We start from the raw sequence: 18,223 nt of genomic DNA on the forward strand, positions 1-18,223 counted from the left end.
CTTATTTGAATCAGGACCCTTAGACTTTGCTCTCCCCTCACTTATCATCTAGACATGTTAATTTTCTCTAAAGATATGAAGGAAGACCCCCCCCCCCCCCCACTAATCTATTTTTCCCCGCTCCCTAAATCCTGACTCTAAAGGAAGGAGGTTCTGTCCAGGGAGTAGGGGAATCTGGAGACTTTCTGGGGAAATTGCTTTTCTTTTGAGCTCAGAAGCTGGTAGGGAGATGTGGGGAGGGTGAGAAGTGGGGGGGGGGGGGGGGGGAGAACGGAGACTGCACTGAAGCGGAAAAGTGTATTTTGTTGATTTGAAACTTGAGTGAAATGGGTAATGAAGACAGATCGATGGCGGCCCTTTTCCTGCTCCACTGCCTGCCTCCCTCAGTTCCTTGGGCCTCCCCCCTCCTCCCTACTCCCAAGGGTTCCCTGAACATCTCTCCAGCCAAATTCAATTGAGTTCCCAAATTTGGTGTTAAATTTCTGACTCTGGCCTAAGGAGGGGTGGTCAGCATCTTTTGCCAGGACTTGGAGGGAATGAGGGACTTGGTGCTCAACCATTAAAGAGGTGAGGGTTTGGTACCCTTGGGAGGACCCACTGTTTCCCACCCTCAAATTCCCTGCAAGAAATTCTTGGATATTTTTCATTCCAGTATTTCAGCGTTTTCAACCACTGTCTCACCTTAGTCTTTCCCCCTTCAAGTTCAGGCCTGGTCCTCTGTTCCTCAGAGTAGAGAGAGTATAGTCATTTCTGGTACCTTGTATTTGCACACTCAATCATTTTCTGCCAGAACTCTCTCTCCATCCTTTTTCAGGGCCAAAGGAATCCTTATATTGCTTTTAAGGTTTGTAAAACACTGTTAATATGCATTATCTCATTTGATCCTCATAATAATGCTGTGTGATAGGAGCTATTATTGTCATTCCTGTTTTACAAAAGAGGAAACTGAGGCAGTTAGAGGTTAAGTGACTTGCCCAGAATCACATAGCTCATATGTGCCTGTGATAATATTTTAACTGAGGTTTTTAAAAATGTTTTCTTGATGGGTTTTTCCCTCACTGTCACTTCACACACACACACACACACACACACACACACACACACACACACACACACACCCTCCCTTGTAACAAATACGTGCAGTTGAACAAAAGAAATCACTTAATTTAATCTGTCTTCTTGACTTTGTCTCACAGCAAGACATCTACTATCCACTAGATGTTCAGCTGAGGGTTTGGCTGCAGCCCCAAACCTGCATCAGTCTCATTCATCTGGGGGACCCCAGCCTGACATGAACCTGTCCTGTCACTATTCTGTGATCCCTCTCCCCTGAGTCTTTACCAGCCAAACCTCTCTCAGTGTAAATGATCTTTGGCTGGGAGAGAGAACTAGTGTCTGGGGGTGGGTGGGGCAAGGGGAAGGGGGGAGGCAGGATAGTGTGGGGGGGGGCGGAGGGGGGGCAGGATTCTTTGACTCTTAGCTCCGGGGCAGGGAGGAGAGGGTTTAGGGGAGGGGTGGCCTGTGACTCTCAGCCTTAGTAAGCATTTTGCTGGGCTGGCCCCTGGCCAGATGGTGACTCATTAACTTTGCTGAGCTCACTATTTGGCAGATGCCCATCCTGACACATCCCTAACCCAGGCCTCTGAAGCTGGGGGAGGAGACTGAGGGAAGCTGGAATCCAATTCTCATGAGACAGAGGAAGTGAGGCCCCTTGAGAAAGGAGTTAAGGTCAGGGATGTAGCCAGCTATTCCTTGGCATGGCCAAAGGCATCATGATGTCAGCTATGCCATTTTAGTGAGCAGCGCTAATCCCATGTAACTTCTTGGACCAAGACAGAGGGGGTTGGGTTCAGGCCCAGAGATTCAGTTGTCTTGATAAATTGAACCACAGATTCATAGATGCAGGGGACTTTAAAGAGTAATCTCATCCATTCCTTTACCTCCAGACGAGACAGTCAAAGGGGGAGAGGGGTTAGTCTCCCTCTCTCTCTCTCTGGAAAACAGATCCCATAGCCTCTCACTTATTCTTCCTAATGACTCATACTTTTCATAGCCAGAAAGTTCTTCCTTGTGTCTGACCTCAGATTCTGCTGTTGTGGGCCAAGTCTGTGTGTTCCACCCCCATCTCCCCAGAAGGAAGCATAGTGTAAATGGAAAGAATATTGGAATTAGAGTCACAAAATCCTAACTGCCACTTATAAGCTCTGTAACTTTGGACAAGCTAGTTCTCTCTGGGCACCAATCGTATCAGTAGTATCATTCAGTGAGTGGAGCAAGTGATGAGGAATCCCAGGACCTAGGTTCAAATTTCACCTCTGTCACTTTATAATCTTAAACAAATTACTTGAACTCTCTGGTCCTCAGTTTCCTCATCTGAAAAATAAAGGGATTGAGTTAGATGGCCTTGGAGTTTGCCTCGGGCTGTGATTCTAGGACTCTTTAAACCCAAATTGGACCCCTGGAAATGGAGAGCAACTTCTAGTGCTTAATAAATGCTTGTTGACTAATTGCTTCCTCAGGGCTAGGTAACCAACCTCTTTCATTCTGAGTGTTTCCATTCAAGTAGTGAACCATAGAGGTCAATAGTAGGCTATAGGGAAGACTAAAAGTGAAAGAGACAGCTAGCACAAAGAAGGGAGAATGAATATCTGTAATGGGCTTAGAGGGAAGGGATGACAGTGTCAGAGAAGAAAAAAATTCAGATTGAGGAAGCGAATGGAAAACCGACCTCAGCATAGGCTTACAGAGTTAGGAGGGACCTCAGGGGGCCATCCTGTTCAGCTCTTTCATTTTCCACATCCAGAGTCTGGGGCTCTGAAAGGTGAGATGGCTTGCCCAAGGTTACATGTGGCATGGCCAGGATTCAAAGTCAGGTCCTCTGATCCCAAATCCAGCATTCTTCCTGCTGTCCTGTGCTACCAGTTTCCTAGTTGTAAGTTGGTCCCTCTTTCTCTCACCCCCAATCCTGACAAAGGTTGCCTCTCATTTCTCTAGATTCTTCAGAGATTGAAAAAAGTATTATTAGGCACCTACTGTGTGTAGGACATCGATAGCTTATTGGGTCTCATTTCTCTAGGTATCCCAGGGTCATAGAAGGCAAAGCTTGGGAGGTTAGGGATCCTAAAGAATTTTTCCTTCTTTCCTTCCTTCCTTCCTTCCTTCCTTCCTTCCTTCCTTCCTTCCTTCCTTCCTTCCTCCCTCCCTCCCTCCCTTCTTTCTTTCTTCCCTCCCTTCTTTCTTCCCTCCCTCCCTTCCCTCCTTCCCTTCTTTCTTCCCTCCCTTGCTCTTTTCTTCTCTTTCTCTTCTTCCCTCCCTCCTTTCTACCTTTCTTCCTCCCTCTCCTTTCTTTCCCTATCCTTCCTTTTTTCTTCCCTCTTTACCTCCCTCTTTCTCTCTTTCCTTCTGACTGCTTCCAAAAATTTTAATTAATATTTTTTGTTTTTAATCACCTTCATTTCCTAATGAAAGATAAAGGTGGGGGGAAGCCATTCAGCAAAATGAACAATGCATTAATCGAATCTGACTATGTAGGCAGTGATCCATACCCATAGTCCCCCACCACTACAAAGAAGAGAGAGAGATGTATTCTTATATCTTGTCTATAGACCAAGCTTGGTCATTATAATTATAAGGCATTGTTTCCATTTTTGTTGTCATTGTACATATTGTTTTCCTGGTTCTGCTTATTTGACTTTGTATCAGTTTATTTAAGTCTTCCTACACCTTCATGAATTTCATAGTCATTGTTGCGTACAGTATAGGCATTCATAATCATAGTCTTGTATCACAATTTGTTTAGCTGTTCCCTCATCAATCAGCATCTAATTTGTTTCCAGTTTTTTGCTACTATAAAAAAGTGTTTCTGTAAATGTTTTAGTGTATGTTGGACTTTACTCTCTATCTTTGACCCCCTTGGGGCTTATTCCTAGGCTAAGTCAAAGGGCACAGATATACTCATCATTAAAAAAAAAAACACATATAATTTCAAATATCTTTCCAGAACCTAAACCAGTCCTCCTTTCATCAGTAGTATATTAACACGCCTACCTTCAAGGGTCAAAGATTATAAAATAAGGGACTAGTCGATGTTGTAGGGGTCCACAGTCCAACGACTCTTTCCATATTTTGTATCTTTGACTCTTGAAAGTCTTTTTACAATCCCAGACCGGTGAATTAGAGCTGGAAGGGACCACAGTGATAATTTTGGTACAGTCTCTTCATTTTCCAGCTGAGGCTCAGAGACGGGGAGAGAGTGATCTAAGGTCACACAGGATAGTTAGTGGTGTTTCTGGGGTTTTAAACTTAAGGGTATTGACTGCAACCCAGGATTTCTCTTTCCATCCTCTTTCCTGACTTATTAATTATAGTACTCAGAAAACAATAGAAACTTTCTTTGTTGACTGAAAATCTTTTAGGTCAAGTCCCAACACTTTAAGGAGAAATAAATATTCTCTCGCTCTCTCCCTCCCTTTCTTCCTCTCCCCTTCTTCTCCCTTTTCTTCTCCTTTCCTCTCCCTCTCCCCTCCCTCCTTCCCTCTGTCTCTGTCTCTATCTCTTTCCCTCCCTCTCCCTCCCTCTTCCTCTTTCTCTCTTTTCCTCTCTCCTTCCCTCCCATCCCCTCCCTTCTCCCTCCCAACCTTAGTAACTAAGAACAAAAACAAATATTCAGATAAACAAAGAAAATGATCCATACATAAAACCAAAAACTCAAAATTATTTACAATTTTTTCAAATCAATGTGTATATTAACTTGAGCAAAATCAGAACAAAAATGCCCTGTTTGCTTCCCTGTCTCCTGATCCTTTATTCTTTTGTGTGGATTTGTGGTTTTGTTTTCCCAGTTTTGTTGCTGATCAGGAATTCTCATCTGGAGGGGAGGGGAGAGTGGAGGGAGGGAAAACTTTAGAAGAGAGATGTATAAGGAGCCAAGGACAGAGCCTGGAAGTTGTTTGGTTTGCTTTGTTTGTTTGTTTATTTTTAAACAAATCCCTGAAAGTCTTTCCACCCACCCATAGCCCCTGTTTTTTCCATTTGCCTCTTTCTTCAAAAAGTGGAGTTCAGGGAAGAAAAACAATTTTTATTAATGAGGATTCTGTAGTTGGTTTCCCTTTAATCCAGGTTTTATTGTAGTTGGGGAGATGAGAATATATGCATAAAAACAGTGAAGACAGCCAAATACTACAGGAATTTAAAGAAGGGTAAAACTGGCCAGACTGGGGCTGTCTGTCACAGAGGAGAAAGAACTGCATCTGGGTCACAAAGGCAGTCGGGGTAGAATTCAAAGTGGTTGATAAGAGAGGGGAGAATGAAAGTACAGGCCAGGAAAAACTAGCATAACATGGAGTAGAAAGAACCTTGAATTTTGAGTTAGAAAATCTAGGTTGAAATGCCACCTCTGCGGCTTCTTGAGAGACTTTATGCAAAGCACTGCCCTTCTCTGGGCCTCAGTTTCCTCCTGTTTCAAATAAAAGTCAGATGATCTCTAACCTTCCTTTGAGCTCTGCGGCCTATCAGCTTGTGCCTTGGGCTTTCAGACCTCAGGGTCTCCAAAATTTCCGCAATCCCCTCCAGGGCTCAGGTAAGGAAAAGCTAAATGTACTGAGAACTAAAGGAGGGAGCGAAGCCTGGGGGAAGTGGCTGAGTAGTGAGTTGCCCTGTAGGAGTACTGGGCCCATCTGTCCACCCAGTTTTCTGTTTCTTTTTATCCTAGGTACTTTCAAACCCAGCTGCCTTTGGAGGTGGGGTGGGGTGGGGGTGGGGGTGGGGTCTAGGAATCTATGTAGTAGAGTACTTGTCTGTGTCTGTGCATACATATGCCAGTATGGATTTGGAATCCGACGACCTACCTAGGTTAGAATTTCAACTTTTGTTATTTACTACCCATGTGACATTGGACAAGTCCCCTCTTTGGGACTTGGTTTCCTCCCTTGTAAAGGGAGGACAATAATACTTTACTGGGCAACTAGGTAGCGAAGTCAGGAAGTCTCCTCTTCTTGAGTTCAAATCCGGCCCCAGACACTTATTAACTGAGTGACTCTGGGCAAGTCACTTAATCCTGTTTGCCTCAGTTTCTTCATCTGTAAAATGAACTGGAGAAGGAACTGGCGAACTGCTCCAGTACCTCTGCCAAGAAAACCCCAAATAAGTTTATGAACATGACTGAATAACAAATACTTTTACTGTCTTCCTTACAGAGTTGTTGAGATGAAAGTGATTTGTAAACTGTAAAATCTAACATAAATGAGAGTGGTTGTTCTTCCTAAGCAGGCTGGGGTCATACATTTAAACCCCACTGTGGGCAAGTTCCATAGCCACTGATTTTATCACTAACTCTGACTAGCTAAGACTATAATATAATATGATAATATTATGTATTAATAATAATAAAATATATAACTCAACATGTTTTAGCTTTTAAAGTGCTTCCCTCCTAGCAACTCTGAGAGGTAGAACCTAAAAATATTACTATATTCTTATAATATATTTTTTCCAGCTGAGGAAACTGAGGTCCAAAGAGGTTAAGAAATGTGCCTAGAATCACACTGCTACTAAATGCCCGAGCTAGGATTTGAGCCCAGGTATCTCTGCTGCCTCTGACAGAGTGAGGATGGCTCCATTCAGCCCATCTCTGCCATTAAAAACTCAAAGTAGCACCTAGGTCCTGTTGGCCATGGAGTCATTCTCTCCATGGTCACCCATGGGCACCTAAGCATTGGTATCCATCAACATCCTCTCAGACAAGCCCAGTATGAGTCAACAGATGACATAGCAGCCAAAAATGGTATTGCTGACCTCAGCTGCATTATTTGAGGCACAGAGTCTAGTATTAAGGAGTTGATAGTCCCTTCGGTCAGACAGCTTTTGGAATGTTGGGTTCTCTGTGCCATATGTTAGGAAGAACATTGAAAAGGTAGGAGAGGCTGGTCACTGGAATGTCAAGGGGACTGGAAACAAGGCCCAGATGAAACTCAGTTGAAGGAATGAGTGATGTTTAACACAGAGAAGATAGTAGAGGTGAGAAGGAAGGGGCCATGATCATTGTATTGGGAGTATTGGGAGAGAGGGATTGAACTTCTACTTGGCTCCAGGGATCAATGAATAGATGCTAGAGAGTGGAAGATTCTAGCTTGATGAAAGGAAAGATTTCTTTCCTAACTTGGTCCCTTCCTACCTTTCCAGGCTTCTCATATCTTGCTTAACCCTCTTCGTAAACTCAACAATCCAGCAAGTAGCTGTTCCGTGCACACTACATTTCCCATCCCCAGGCCTTTGCAATGGCTGTCTCCCATTCCTGGAATGCCCACTTTCCACAAAAGGCCCTTCCTGCTCCCCCTCCCCCTTCACTCTGAGCTTATGTCCCATTTTCACCACATAGCCCTTGGTTGTGCAGAGTTGTTGGCACATTGTCTCCCTCATTAGAATGGGAGCTCCTAGAGGTCATAGGCACTGTGTTTTTAGCTTCTGACTTCAGGACTGGCACTCTATCCACTGCACCACCTAGCTTACAATCTAATGGAGAAAACATAAAGCAAATATATACAAAGCAAGCTATGTACAGGATAATTAGGAAATAATTAACAGAGGGAGGGCATAGGAGTTAAGAAGGGTTCAGGAAGGCTTCCTGTAGAAGGTGGAAGTTTAGCTGGGACTTAAAGGAAACCAGGAGCTCAGTAATTAGAACAGAGTAGGGAGCATTTTTTTTAGGCCTGGGAGATAGCCAGAGAGAATGCTGAGAGCTAAGACATGGAGTGTCGTGTTTGTGAAACAACCAGGGAGACCTGTGTTACTGGATAGTGAGTGTTGGGGAGTAAGGTGCCGTTGGAATGTAAGGTCCCTGAGGGCAGGGATTGTTTTTTGCCTTTCTTTGTATTGTTGATGCTTAGCACTGTGACTGGCACATACATAGTAGTCTTGTAGATTAAATAAATAAATAGTGGATGCTTGTGGACTGAGGATTCTTGTTCAGGTATGGTTGGCTGATTTGGTCTCTGAGGCTATTCCATTTCTGGGGTTCTGTGTTTTGGGGTATGGCATGCCTACCTGGAGAACAGGAATGAGAAAGGCCTAGAGAATGCTGAGTGGAGACAGTCATTGACCCTAGACGGTGTCTTCTCCCCCACCCCCCCAGGTGCCAGTGTCTGTGGCCATGATGTCCCCTCAGATGATCACCCCCCAGCAGATGCAGCAGATCCTGTCACCACCTCAGCTCCAGGCCCTGCTGCAGCAACAACAGGCCATCATGCTTCAACAGGTGAGACCCTGCCTTTCCCTCTTTGCCCTCTCTCCTCATTTCTCACTGCCTTGACATTCCACAAGTGCAGGGCTGTTACTGAGTGGGCAGATTAAGACATGGCACCAAGAGGCCCACCTTCTTCACCTTCCTCCTGATGGTCTCCCCTTACCACCCTCAGGCCTGCTCTCTTGCCTCTGGTTCTTGTTTGCCGACAACAGCCCCCAGCTCCAGTGGAGGGTGGGGCTTGGGAGGGTGACAGAAACCAGTTTGACAGTCAGGGAAACTTCTCAGGCTAGACAGGCCTGCATTCTTCCAGAACATCTGGGTGCAGGTCAGAGGTCATTTTTTCTTTCTTTCTTTGTTAAGGGTTATACTCCTTACACTCTACTCCCTAGTCCCCTGGGGATTCCTGTGGTGCCAGTCCTACCCTCCATCTCCAGAGCTGTGGGCCTAAGTGGGAAAACAATTCCTACTTTCTGACCTGTACTGATCTCCCTTCCACCCCTGCAGGGCTGGGACAAAGGATTTAAGAACCCCAGCTTCAGCCATATCATCTATCCTCTAAGAGGTCCAGAGGCTGAGGGAAGGACCATGCCCTCCCTTTATGAAGAATCCTTTTTTCTGGTGATTGACACTGGACACCAAGTCTGTGCTCTTGCCAACCTCTTCTCTTCTTGCTCTACCACATTCCCCAAAAATAATTCTTAGCAGGCGGGCCATAGGATTGGAGCTGAGACTAGAGAGTGATGGAAAGGCCCTCCCAAGCCATTTTAGTCTAACCTCTTCATTTGACACATGAGGAATCAGGGGCCTTGCTGACTTGCTGTAGATTATTCAGGTAGTAAGCACCAGAGATGAGTTTTAAACCCAGGTCCTCTGAACACAGTCCATGCTTTTTCCCTGAGAAAGGGTCTACCGGCTTGGATCCAGTTTACCAAGCAAGTTGGATTCAATTTCCCACCCTAGCTATAGGGCAGTGAAGAATCCACCATAGGGGTGTGGGGTGGAAGGAGACTTGGGTTTGTTTGTTTGTTTGTTTTTTCCTTCCCTCTCTGACCTACTCCTACCCTTCCCTTACACCCCAGTTACAGGAATATTACAAGAAACAACAAGAGCAGCTTCATTTACAGCTCCTCACCCAGCAGCAAGCTGGGAAACAGCAACCCAAAGAGGTAAGAACACTGTAGCCTGGGCCCTGTACCCCTTCTCTGCTCCCACTCCCCCGGATAACTACCTCCAGCCCTTCCTAGGAAGGGGGGAGGCCTGTGGGAGGGGTGCAGTTGAAGAAGAAACAAGCATTTATTAAGCTCCAGTGTTCCCGGAGCAATCATTTATCTCATTTTATCCTCATAACAACTCTGGAGGGAGGTACTGTATATAATACATGTTATTATTGTCTTCATTTTAAAACCGAGGCAACTGAGATTAGGTGACTTGTTCAGGATCACACAGACAAAATTAACAATGGTGAATAGCTAACTATATATATAGTGCCTACTGTGCGCCAGGCCCTGTGCCCAGCTCTTTATAATCGTTATCTCATGTGATGCTCACAACAACCCTGGCGAGGAGGCATTATTCTTCCCATTTTGCGGTTGAGAAAACAGAGGCAAGCCGAGGTTGCGTGACTTGTCCAGGGTCACATAGCTCAGAAGCATCTGGGGCCATGTTCTAACAATGATGATGATGACAGCTAACCTTTTTACAGTGCCTGCTATGTGCCAGGCACCATGCTAAGTGCTTTACAACTGTTACCTCATTTGATCCTCACAACAACCCTGGGAGATAAGTGCTATTATTATCCCCATTTTGCAGTTGGGTAAACTGAGGCAGTTGGAGGATGAGTGACTTGCCCAGGGTCACATACCTAGTAAGTATCTGAGGCTGTATTTGAACTCAGGTCTTCCTGATTCCAGGCTCTTTCTCCTATGCCACCTAGGTGTCTTAGTTGGTGATCACTTTTTCTCCATGCTGCTCAATCCCTCTTTCTTTCCTCCTATTCTATGTGTGATCTTTTCCCCAGGCCATCATCTGATTAGTTGGATTCCCTTTTACCATATGGGACAATGGTGTGAGAACTCAGTTGTGAGTGTGTAGCTTGGGCCATGTGTGAGTGTGTGTAGTTATATATGCATAAGTTTCCTGGAGGTGTATGTATGTGTGTGTGCCTTACTTTGTGCCTTCCTGTGCCTCAAATTTCTCTATTATTTTTTAAATAGATTTTTACAGATATCTTTTTAAAAATCACCCCTATTTCTCATCATATGCCTCTTGAGAGCTATTCATTAAAACAAAGAATTTTTTTTTAAGATCAATCAGAGAAAAGAAAAATTAGCAAAACAGTTCAACACATAGAAAACAATCTGGCATTATAAACAATGGTCCACACTTATGCACTACTCCTCTTTACCTCCTGGCCCCCACCCCTCCACAAAGGACTGGGGTGGAGGAAAGTCTCAAATCTCTCCTTTAGGGCCAACAATGCTTTTTATACTTTTGCAACATTCCTTTCATTCTCTTTAAGTCTGTCCTATGGATCTCAATACTGTGGCTTTCTATTCATCAGCTTCCTAACTGCCATGTTCCTAACTGCCATGTTCCCTCCATCCTTCAGCCTTCCTTCTGCTTGTCTCATCTCTCTGCCTCTCATGGCCTTCCGAATTCCCCCAACCCAAAGCCTTCCCACCCTATGCAAGCCACACTTTTCTTCTATGCCCTCCTGAAAGCTCTTGTTCTGTGTCTAGAAAAACCTCCTTCCTCCCATGTTGGGGAAAATATGACAGTTCCGAGCAGCCCCCTCCAGTGGAGTCTTCCATGATTGGAACCAAACATTCACCAACATAGCAGGACAGTTGGGGTCTTCTTTTGTTCTCTCAGCTCACTCTTACAATTGCTATACTATCCCTAGTATCTCCTCTCGGTTACTCTGGTCGGTCAGCATGGTGTTATGGACACTGGTCCTAGAGTCAGGAATGCTCGGATTGAAATCCTGCCTCAGACATGTGCCAGCTGTGTGACCAAGGACAAATCATTTAACATCTCTGTGTCTACATTTTCTTAACTACAAAATGAGGGAACTGCATTTGATGACTTAAAAGGGTTTTCCCAGCTCTGAAAGAATGATTTATTAAATGCTTACTATGTGTAAGAACACTGTGCTAACTGCTAGGATACAAATGGAAAAGTAAGACAATTCCTGCTTTCAGAAAGCTTATGCTCTAATGGGGACATTATAAATCTGTGATCCTATATTTTGTTTCCCCAGTTAACTAGTAAGCCCCAAACATACATCACTGCAAGCTCCTGGGGCAGACATGGCCCTGGAGGGCTCTGTGAATACTTGCTGACTGACTGACTTGTCTCTGCCTGTGTATGTGACTGAATGGCTCTGTTGGAATCTGTGTGTGCTACGGGGTGGAAGGCTGAGTTATTGTGTGTGGGTGTGACTAGGTGAATGTACTGAGTAGGGGTAAGGAGGGAAGGGAAAAGTTGGTGGGACAGGAATGATAAGCTTCACTTCTGGCTCCAGCATGTTATCTGTCACAAGAGGTTACTGTGGTCAGTTGTTCCATGCAGACATGCCTATGTATATGTGATTGTGTGTTTAAGGTGTAGGGGTATGTGTGTGGTGGTGTATTGAAACGATTAAATGTTATTGTGGGGTTTATCTTGCCTGTGACCTCCTGTCCTCCTTGGGGAGCCCCTAGATTCTGGAGAAAAATTTTTTCTGATTATACATAGGAGATAAAAGGGATGTTGACAAATGGCAGTGAATCCAGAGAAGGGTGATGAGGCCAGGGAGTGGTCCGGAAACCACATTGTAATGGGAATAGCTTAACGAATTGAATGTGTTTAGTCTGGAGGGTTTGGGAAGAAAGGTGAGGAGTGGGACATGTTTGCTGTCCTTAAGTATTTAAAGGCCTGTCATATGAAAGAGAGAATAAACTTATTCTTGAAAGCTCCAAGAGATAAGATAAGTACCAAAGGGTGGAAGTTACAAGAAGCAAGATTTGGGCTCAACATAAGGAAGAACTTTCTAAATAATTCGAGTTATCTAAATATGGAATGTGCTGCCTTAAAAGGGAGTAAGCTAGTCTGGATCTCTACTCAAGCAGAGACTCTCAGACCATATGTATCAGGGATGCTCTAGAAAAGACTGCTGAAATTTAATTGCCTAGATGATCTTCTAATTTTAAGTTTGGTGATTCAGTAAGAGGAAAAACTAGTGCAAATAGGAATAGATTTGGAGAACACAGAGAACCTTATTACCTTCCTTACTAACTTTGGCCTTAACATCTTTAGGCCTGTTTCCTTATCTGGGAAACATGGGGATGGGAATAGGTGATGTCTAAGTTCTATTCCTTTTCTTGAGAAGAGAAGGTGGGGGGAGAGAAAGGAGAAGAAAGATCAGAAGAAAAAGTAGTGGAAAGGAAGGAAGGGAGGAGCCAACAGGAGAGAAAAATACAACAGGAGAGAATAGAGAGAAAGAGGCAATAGAGAAGAAAATGAGAGAATTGGCAGAGGGAGGGACAGACCAGGGGAAAGGAGCAGAGCTGTCCCCCTTTTCAGCACTGCCCCATGGACCAGTGGCTTTTTCAAAAGCTGGGGCTATTAGAGGAAAGAGAAGAGGGTGGGTGATATCTCAAGTCAGCTGAGTTGTGTTCTAGGCCAGAGTTGGCACCCAGAGCCTTCTGATGGGCTGGTGGAGGAGGGGGAGAGCTTCCCACTAACACCCTACTTTAGTGAATAGAAAGGGGTATGTCCCCTGGGAAGGAAGGTGTGGGAAGTGGTAAAGGGCAGGGAGGGCCCAGCTCCAGTGAGGAAAGACCTGATTCAACATTTCTCCCTTTCACCATTACTTCCCTGGAACCAGGCACTTGGGAACAAGCAGCTGGCCTTCCAGCAGCAGCTCCTCCAGATGCAGCAGCTGCAGCAGCAGCACCTGCTGAACCTGCAGAGGCAGGGTCTGGTCAGTCTACAGCCCAGCCAGGCAACAGGACCCCTCCAAACTCTCCCACAGGGTGAGTGAGTCTTGTAGCACCCACACACCTCCTACACTCTCCCAGGCCCAGACTAAGACTCCAGAGCCCTTACCTTGAGGTCCTGAAACCCTGCTGTCTGTTGGGTCTAGACTGAACCTTCCATGTTTCCACACCTTGGACCCCTGTGGTGACCCCACATTCCTAGGACCCACACTGAAGGTTCAGAATCCTTCCTCCAGGGCTCCTGGGAAGAGAATCCCAACTTTCAGTTCTAGAAGGTTAGGTGTCTCCTGTGCTGTCCCAAAAGGGTTAAGGGTGGGGAGGGATCTCTATCTGGCCCTGTTCTCTGCAGCTGTGTGCCCATCAGACCTACCCCAGCTGTGGAAGGGAGATGGGGCAGCTGCCCAGCCAGCTGAAGACAGCGTGAAGCAGGAGGGGCTGGACCTCACCACAGCAGCAGCCACCACTACCTCGTTTGCTCCCCCTAAGGTCTCACCCCCCCTCTCCCACCACACCCTACCCAATGGGCAACCCACTGTGCTCACACCTCGACGAGACAGGTACCTTCGGAGAGGGGACCTGAGAGGAAGCTGCTGGGGTGGGTGACTCTGGGAGGTCCACTGTAAATAGTTCAGATCTGACTCTTGAACTATGGAGTTTTTAAACTGGGGGTGAAATAAAGTTGGGGCTAGGGGTTGATGGTGGGGATCAGTATTCCTGGAGGGTTGAATGGTGGATCCAAGGAAAACAGGGAAAAGGGGAAGCTGGGGCCAAACTGGACCAAAGGATGTTGTGGTCAGCAACAGGGGCCCCTGCCTACTGTACAAGATCCATGACCGCCTACCTTCCTTCCCTCCCCAGCTCCTCACATGAGGATACCCCTGGCTCCCATCCCTTGTACGGTCATGGGGAGTGCAAGTGGCCAGGCTGTGAGACCCTTTGTGAAGACCTGGGGCAGTTTGTCAAGTAGGTGCCCACCTGCCCCCATCTCTTCTCCTCTGGCCCCTCCCCCTTTCCCTCCCTCTCACCTCCTTAACTCTCTACTTCTTACGTCCACTTCCCTGCCCCCTTTGGTCACTGACCACCACAGTTAGCCTCAGCTCCCCTCACACCATAATTGCCACCATCCTCCCTTCTCCTTTGAATTTCAAGCCCTGGACAGGCCCCCAGAAACTGAATCTGTGAACTTGCTCTCTGTGTTTTGGGGGTGAAGGAGTATTGAGATGTGTAGGTGTGAGTGTGAGTGAACACTCAGTCCAGGCACACAGCTGTCTTACCTGGGCACCCCTCCAGTCATTGGTAGCCCCTGTAAGCAGCTTTTGTGGGAACTAAAGCAACTCTTCCCCCTCCTAGGAAGATACAGAGCAGGTTGAGGGGTGAGCAGGGAACGGTGTCCAGTTCTTATATTCTTCCAGTCTCCCCAGTCAAGGGGCAGGAGGAAACTGACAACAGAGTGATGGGGCCTGGAAGGGGCAGGTGGACAGGTAGGCAGGGGGGCGGACAGGCGGTTGGCGATGCCACAGTGATGCCAGGCTCTGTCACTGACTGATTAACTCTGCTGTCTCTCAGCCCCTTGCAGCATCAGGGTCAAACAAATTGTTTTCACGCTTCATCAGAGGTTTACTTAATTAGTTCATTTGCAATTAGATCTCTCTGTAGCTGGGATTTTAGCAAAGACATCAAAGGAAACTGACTAGGAGGATGCTGCTTCTATCTTCCCTTTCTTCTGGCTTGACCACCTTCTCTGTTTTCCCCACCCCCACCCTTGTCTTTGTGTGTGAGGGGATTGAAGATATTTCAGGGAAGGCAGATGGGGGAGAACAGTCAGGGTGGTTGGGTAGCATATCCTAAGTGAAGCCTGTGTCTAAACCTTCCCTTCTTTCCCCCCATGAAGACACCTCAATACAGAACATGCACTTGACGACAGAAGCACAGCCCAGTGCCGGGTCCAGATGCAGGTTGTCCAGCAGCTGGAGATACAGGTGTGGTCCTTTGTGTGTATATGTAGAATGCTCATTGGGTCCCACTCACCCTCTTCCTAGTGCCAGTTTCGCCTTTCCATGGGGCCTGCTGGACTCAACCATGTGTTCATGTAGGCAAAGTGATCTCATTACCTTGTCTAAATTCTCCTGGTTATCTTGGATGGGGGAGCTGAACTCTAGAGGGGGTAGGTTGTGGGCTTGGGAAAGCAGTCTGGGTCTTGCCCTGGGAGGACCAGAAGTAGCATAGTTGGTATGTCCAACATAACTAGCAATCCTCTTGGCAGATGGGTTCTACTAGAGTTGGGAGACAAGACGTGCTCAGTTTTCAGTGGGTTGTCTTAAGCAAAGGTTGTGGTAAAAAAAAGGTTCTGGCAAAGTCAGAATGAGGTACGTGAAGAGATCATAGAGAAGATAGTAGCCTGAACTGCAGATACCCCAAGAGACAGATCAGGGGAACCAATCAATCAATGAGAGAATTAATCTGTCAGCAAATATGTATGCAGAATCAGCTTCCTACTAGACTACTCATTCCTTAAACCACATCTTTGTGGTACATACATCTTTGGAATACATCTTTGTATTCTTCACAGGGCCTGACTGAAGGCCTTGATGTAACAGATGCTCAGTAAATATTTGTTGGGTAAATCAATCAGCCAATAAGCATTATGAATAAATGCTAAATTCTAAGTGGGTTGAATAGCATGAACAAAGGTGGGAAACCCTGGAGGTTGGTAGAGCTGTGGGAAACCTGTGTGAGGTCAAGCAGCTGAAGAGACAAGTTTGTCATCTTTTCTCCCCTCTCCTCTTTCCCTTTCCCTTTGAGGTAGAGGATTGAGGAAGGATGGTGATGGATGCTGATGGAAGGGGAGAGGGATAAACCCTGAAAAGACTCTGAAACCCAGGCTTTCTATCCAACCTTCTCTCTCTCCTTACAGCTAGCCAAGGAGAGTGAGCGACTTCAGGCAATGATGGCCCATTTGCACATGAGGCCTTCAGAACCCAAGCCCTTTAGCCAGCCGGTGAGATGGTCCATGCCTCATAAACCCCAGATCCCTCTAGTCCCTATGATCCCTTATACTTTCCAGTGGGGTCTGACCTTCCAAGAACCCTCTAGGACCTCCCAGACATTTTCCCCAGCCATTTCTTTAGTCCCTCTCCCTGGACCTTGCCCCCATATCTTAGACCCTTGTGGTTCAGGTCTGTTCCCCTCAGAATTCTTCCCTTCAGAAACCAACTCCCTCTGAACCTTGCGCTCTCCCTTCCCCACTTGCTCCTTTCCTCATTGATTGAAATTCACCCTCCACCAATCTGACTGAGAGAGTGGAGAAGACATTGAAATCCAAGGAGATAGGCTCTGCTCATACCTGCCACCCTCCTTAGCTCTGCTGTCATCACCCTTTCCATTTTTCATAGCTGAACCTGGTGTCAGGCTCCTCACTCTCCAAGGTGACTGTCTCAGCAGCTGATTCGTTCCCGGATGGCCTCGCGCACCCCCCCACCTCAGCTGCCGCCCCTGTTACTCCCTTACGTCCCCCTGGCCTCAGCTCTGCGACTCTGCACAGTGGAGGCCCTGCCCGAAGGAGGAGTAGTGACAAGTTCTGCACCCCCATCTCCTCTGGTGAGGGTGGGAGGTGGGGGCAGGAGGACCACAGAAGGGAGGCATTGTGGTTTAGGGGAGGGGGCTTCCTTGGGCCATAGATCTGGCCCTCCTTATATCCCTCATCTCTCTCCCCCAGAACTGGCCCAGAATCATGAGTTCTACAAGAATGCAGATGTCCGACCTCCCTTTACCTATGCGTCCCTCATCCGACAGGTGAGCTTCTCAGGGAAGAAGGTGGAGGTGCTGGGGATAAGAGAATTCATGAAAAGTCCTCCCTTCTGTTCTCATTCCTGTCCCCCAAATCTATCTCCAGTTGCCTATTTGCCTATGAAGGTCTTCCCTCTCCTTTCCTATTATCTAAATCCTACCCAGCCTCCCCCTTCCCTGACCACCCCAGCCTCCCTCCTTTGGACATTGAAAGCATTCATTGTCTCATCCATTCACTCCCTATCCCTTTAGGATCAGGGAAAGTGACTCATCCTTCTCCTATCTCTCTCACACATATGTACCCATGCACATGGACTCTCCTACAGGTTATAGTGTACATTGTAAATATGTACACAGTCTCATATATGGCACATCCAGTCCCATTTTCAGTTTCTCACAGATACACCTTCTCTCACCATTACACACCACACATACACACACACACGTCCATACTCTCTTATTGCACATACATATAACTCACACCTATTTCCTTAGACATATATATATATATATATATATATATATATATCCACTTACACTCCCTCAAATAATCATACTTTGTCTGTCTTACACAGACACACACATTTACTCCCTCCTCTCATACCCATGCTTACGCACATATGCATAGACATACTCACATATAGAATCTTTGGTCACAGGATCATATCATAGGATCATATATATATATATACATATATATATATGTATGTATGTATGGAAGGAGGAAGAGAGCGAGACAGGAAAAGGAGAGAGACAGACAAACAGACAGACCTATAAGAGACCTAAGAGTTTCAATTCAATTCCTTCATTTTACAGGTGAGGAAGCTGGGTCCCAGAGTGGGGAAAGTTCCTTATCTAAGATAGTACCCAAGGATTCAAGAAAGAGCAGAGATTCACATCCACTTCTTTAATTTCAAATCAAATATTCTTTCTTTTTTAGAAATTTTTAATTTTTATTTACTTTAAATTTGACAAACAACACACACAAACATTCCCATGCTCAAAGAAGAACTGATAAGGAGGATTGCCTATGAAACCATGAGTCTCTATTATGTAGTTTTTTTAAGCATAAAATAAATTCAACACAGTTTCAAAGCTATCTTGCTTATCTATACCTTCTTCCGAACATTTTCTCTTTGCTTGTAAATTAATTTTAAAATGTTTCAATGGTCTTCATTTTATTCTTTTCTTTTTGGCATTATTTATTACTAAACTCCCT

The 18,223-nt window shown here is 45.8% G+C and overlaps 1 protein-coding gene across 6 annotated transcripts in view; it reads left to right on the forward strand.

Moving 5' to 3' along the window:
• The window catches only part of FOXP4 (forkhead box P4), a 95,064-nt gene that overhangs the window by 53,394 nt on the left and 23,447 nt on the right, over positions 1-18,223 (forward strand). For 4 of the 6 annotated variants that reach the window (XM_072642051.1, XM_072642052.1, XM_072642053.1 and 1 more), the window contains 10 exons: positions 8,129-8,251; positions 8,744-8,857; positions 9,319-9,405; positions 13,107-13,254; positions 13,568-13,775; positions 14,077-14,181; positions 15,110-15,197; positions 16,133-16,216; positions 16,611-16,815; positions 16,934-17,010. In XM_072642051.1, coding sequence (XP_072498152.1) covers positions 8,129-8,251; positions 8,744-8,857; positions 9,319-9,405; positions 13,107-13,254; positions 13,568-13,775; positions 14,077-14,181; positions 15,110-15,197; positions 16,133-16,216; positions 16,611-16,815; positions 16,934-17,010 — 1,239 coding nt within the window. The remainder of the gene's footprint in view (positions 1-8,128; positions 8,252-8,743; positions 8,858-9,318; positions 9,406-13,106; positions 13,255-13,567; positions 13,776-14,076; positions 14,182-15,109; positions 15,198-16,132; positions 16,217-16,610; positions 16,816-16,933; positions 17,011-18,223) is intronic. The other 2 variants (XM_072642056.1, XM_072642057.1) reach the window with 1 other exon arrangement.

The sequence above is a fragment of the Notamacropus eugenii genome, chromosome 2 (genome assembly GCF_028372415.1).
Source record: "Notamacropus eugenii isolate mMacEug1 chromosome 2, mMacEug1.pri_v2, whole genome shotgun sequence".
Classification (NCBI taxonomy): domain Eukaryota; kingdom Metazoa; phylum Chordata; class Mammalia; order Diprotodontia; family Macropodidae; genus Notamacropus; species Notamacropus eugenii.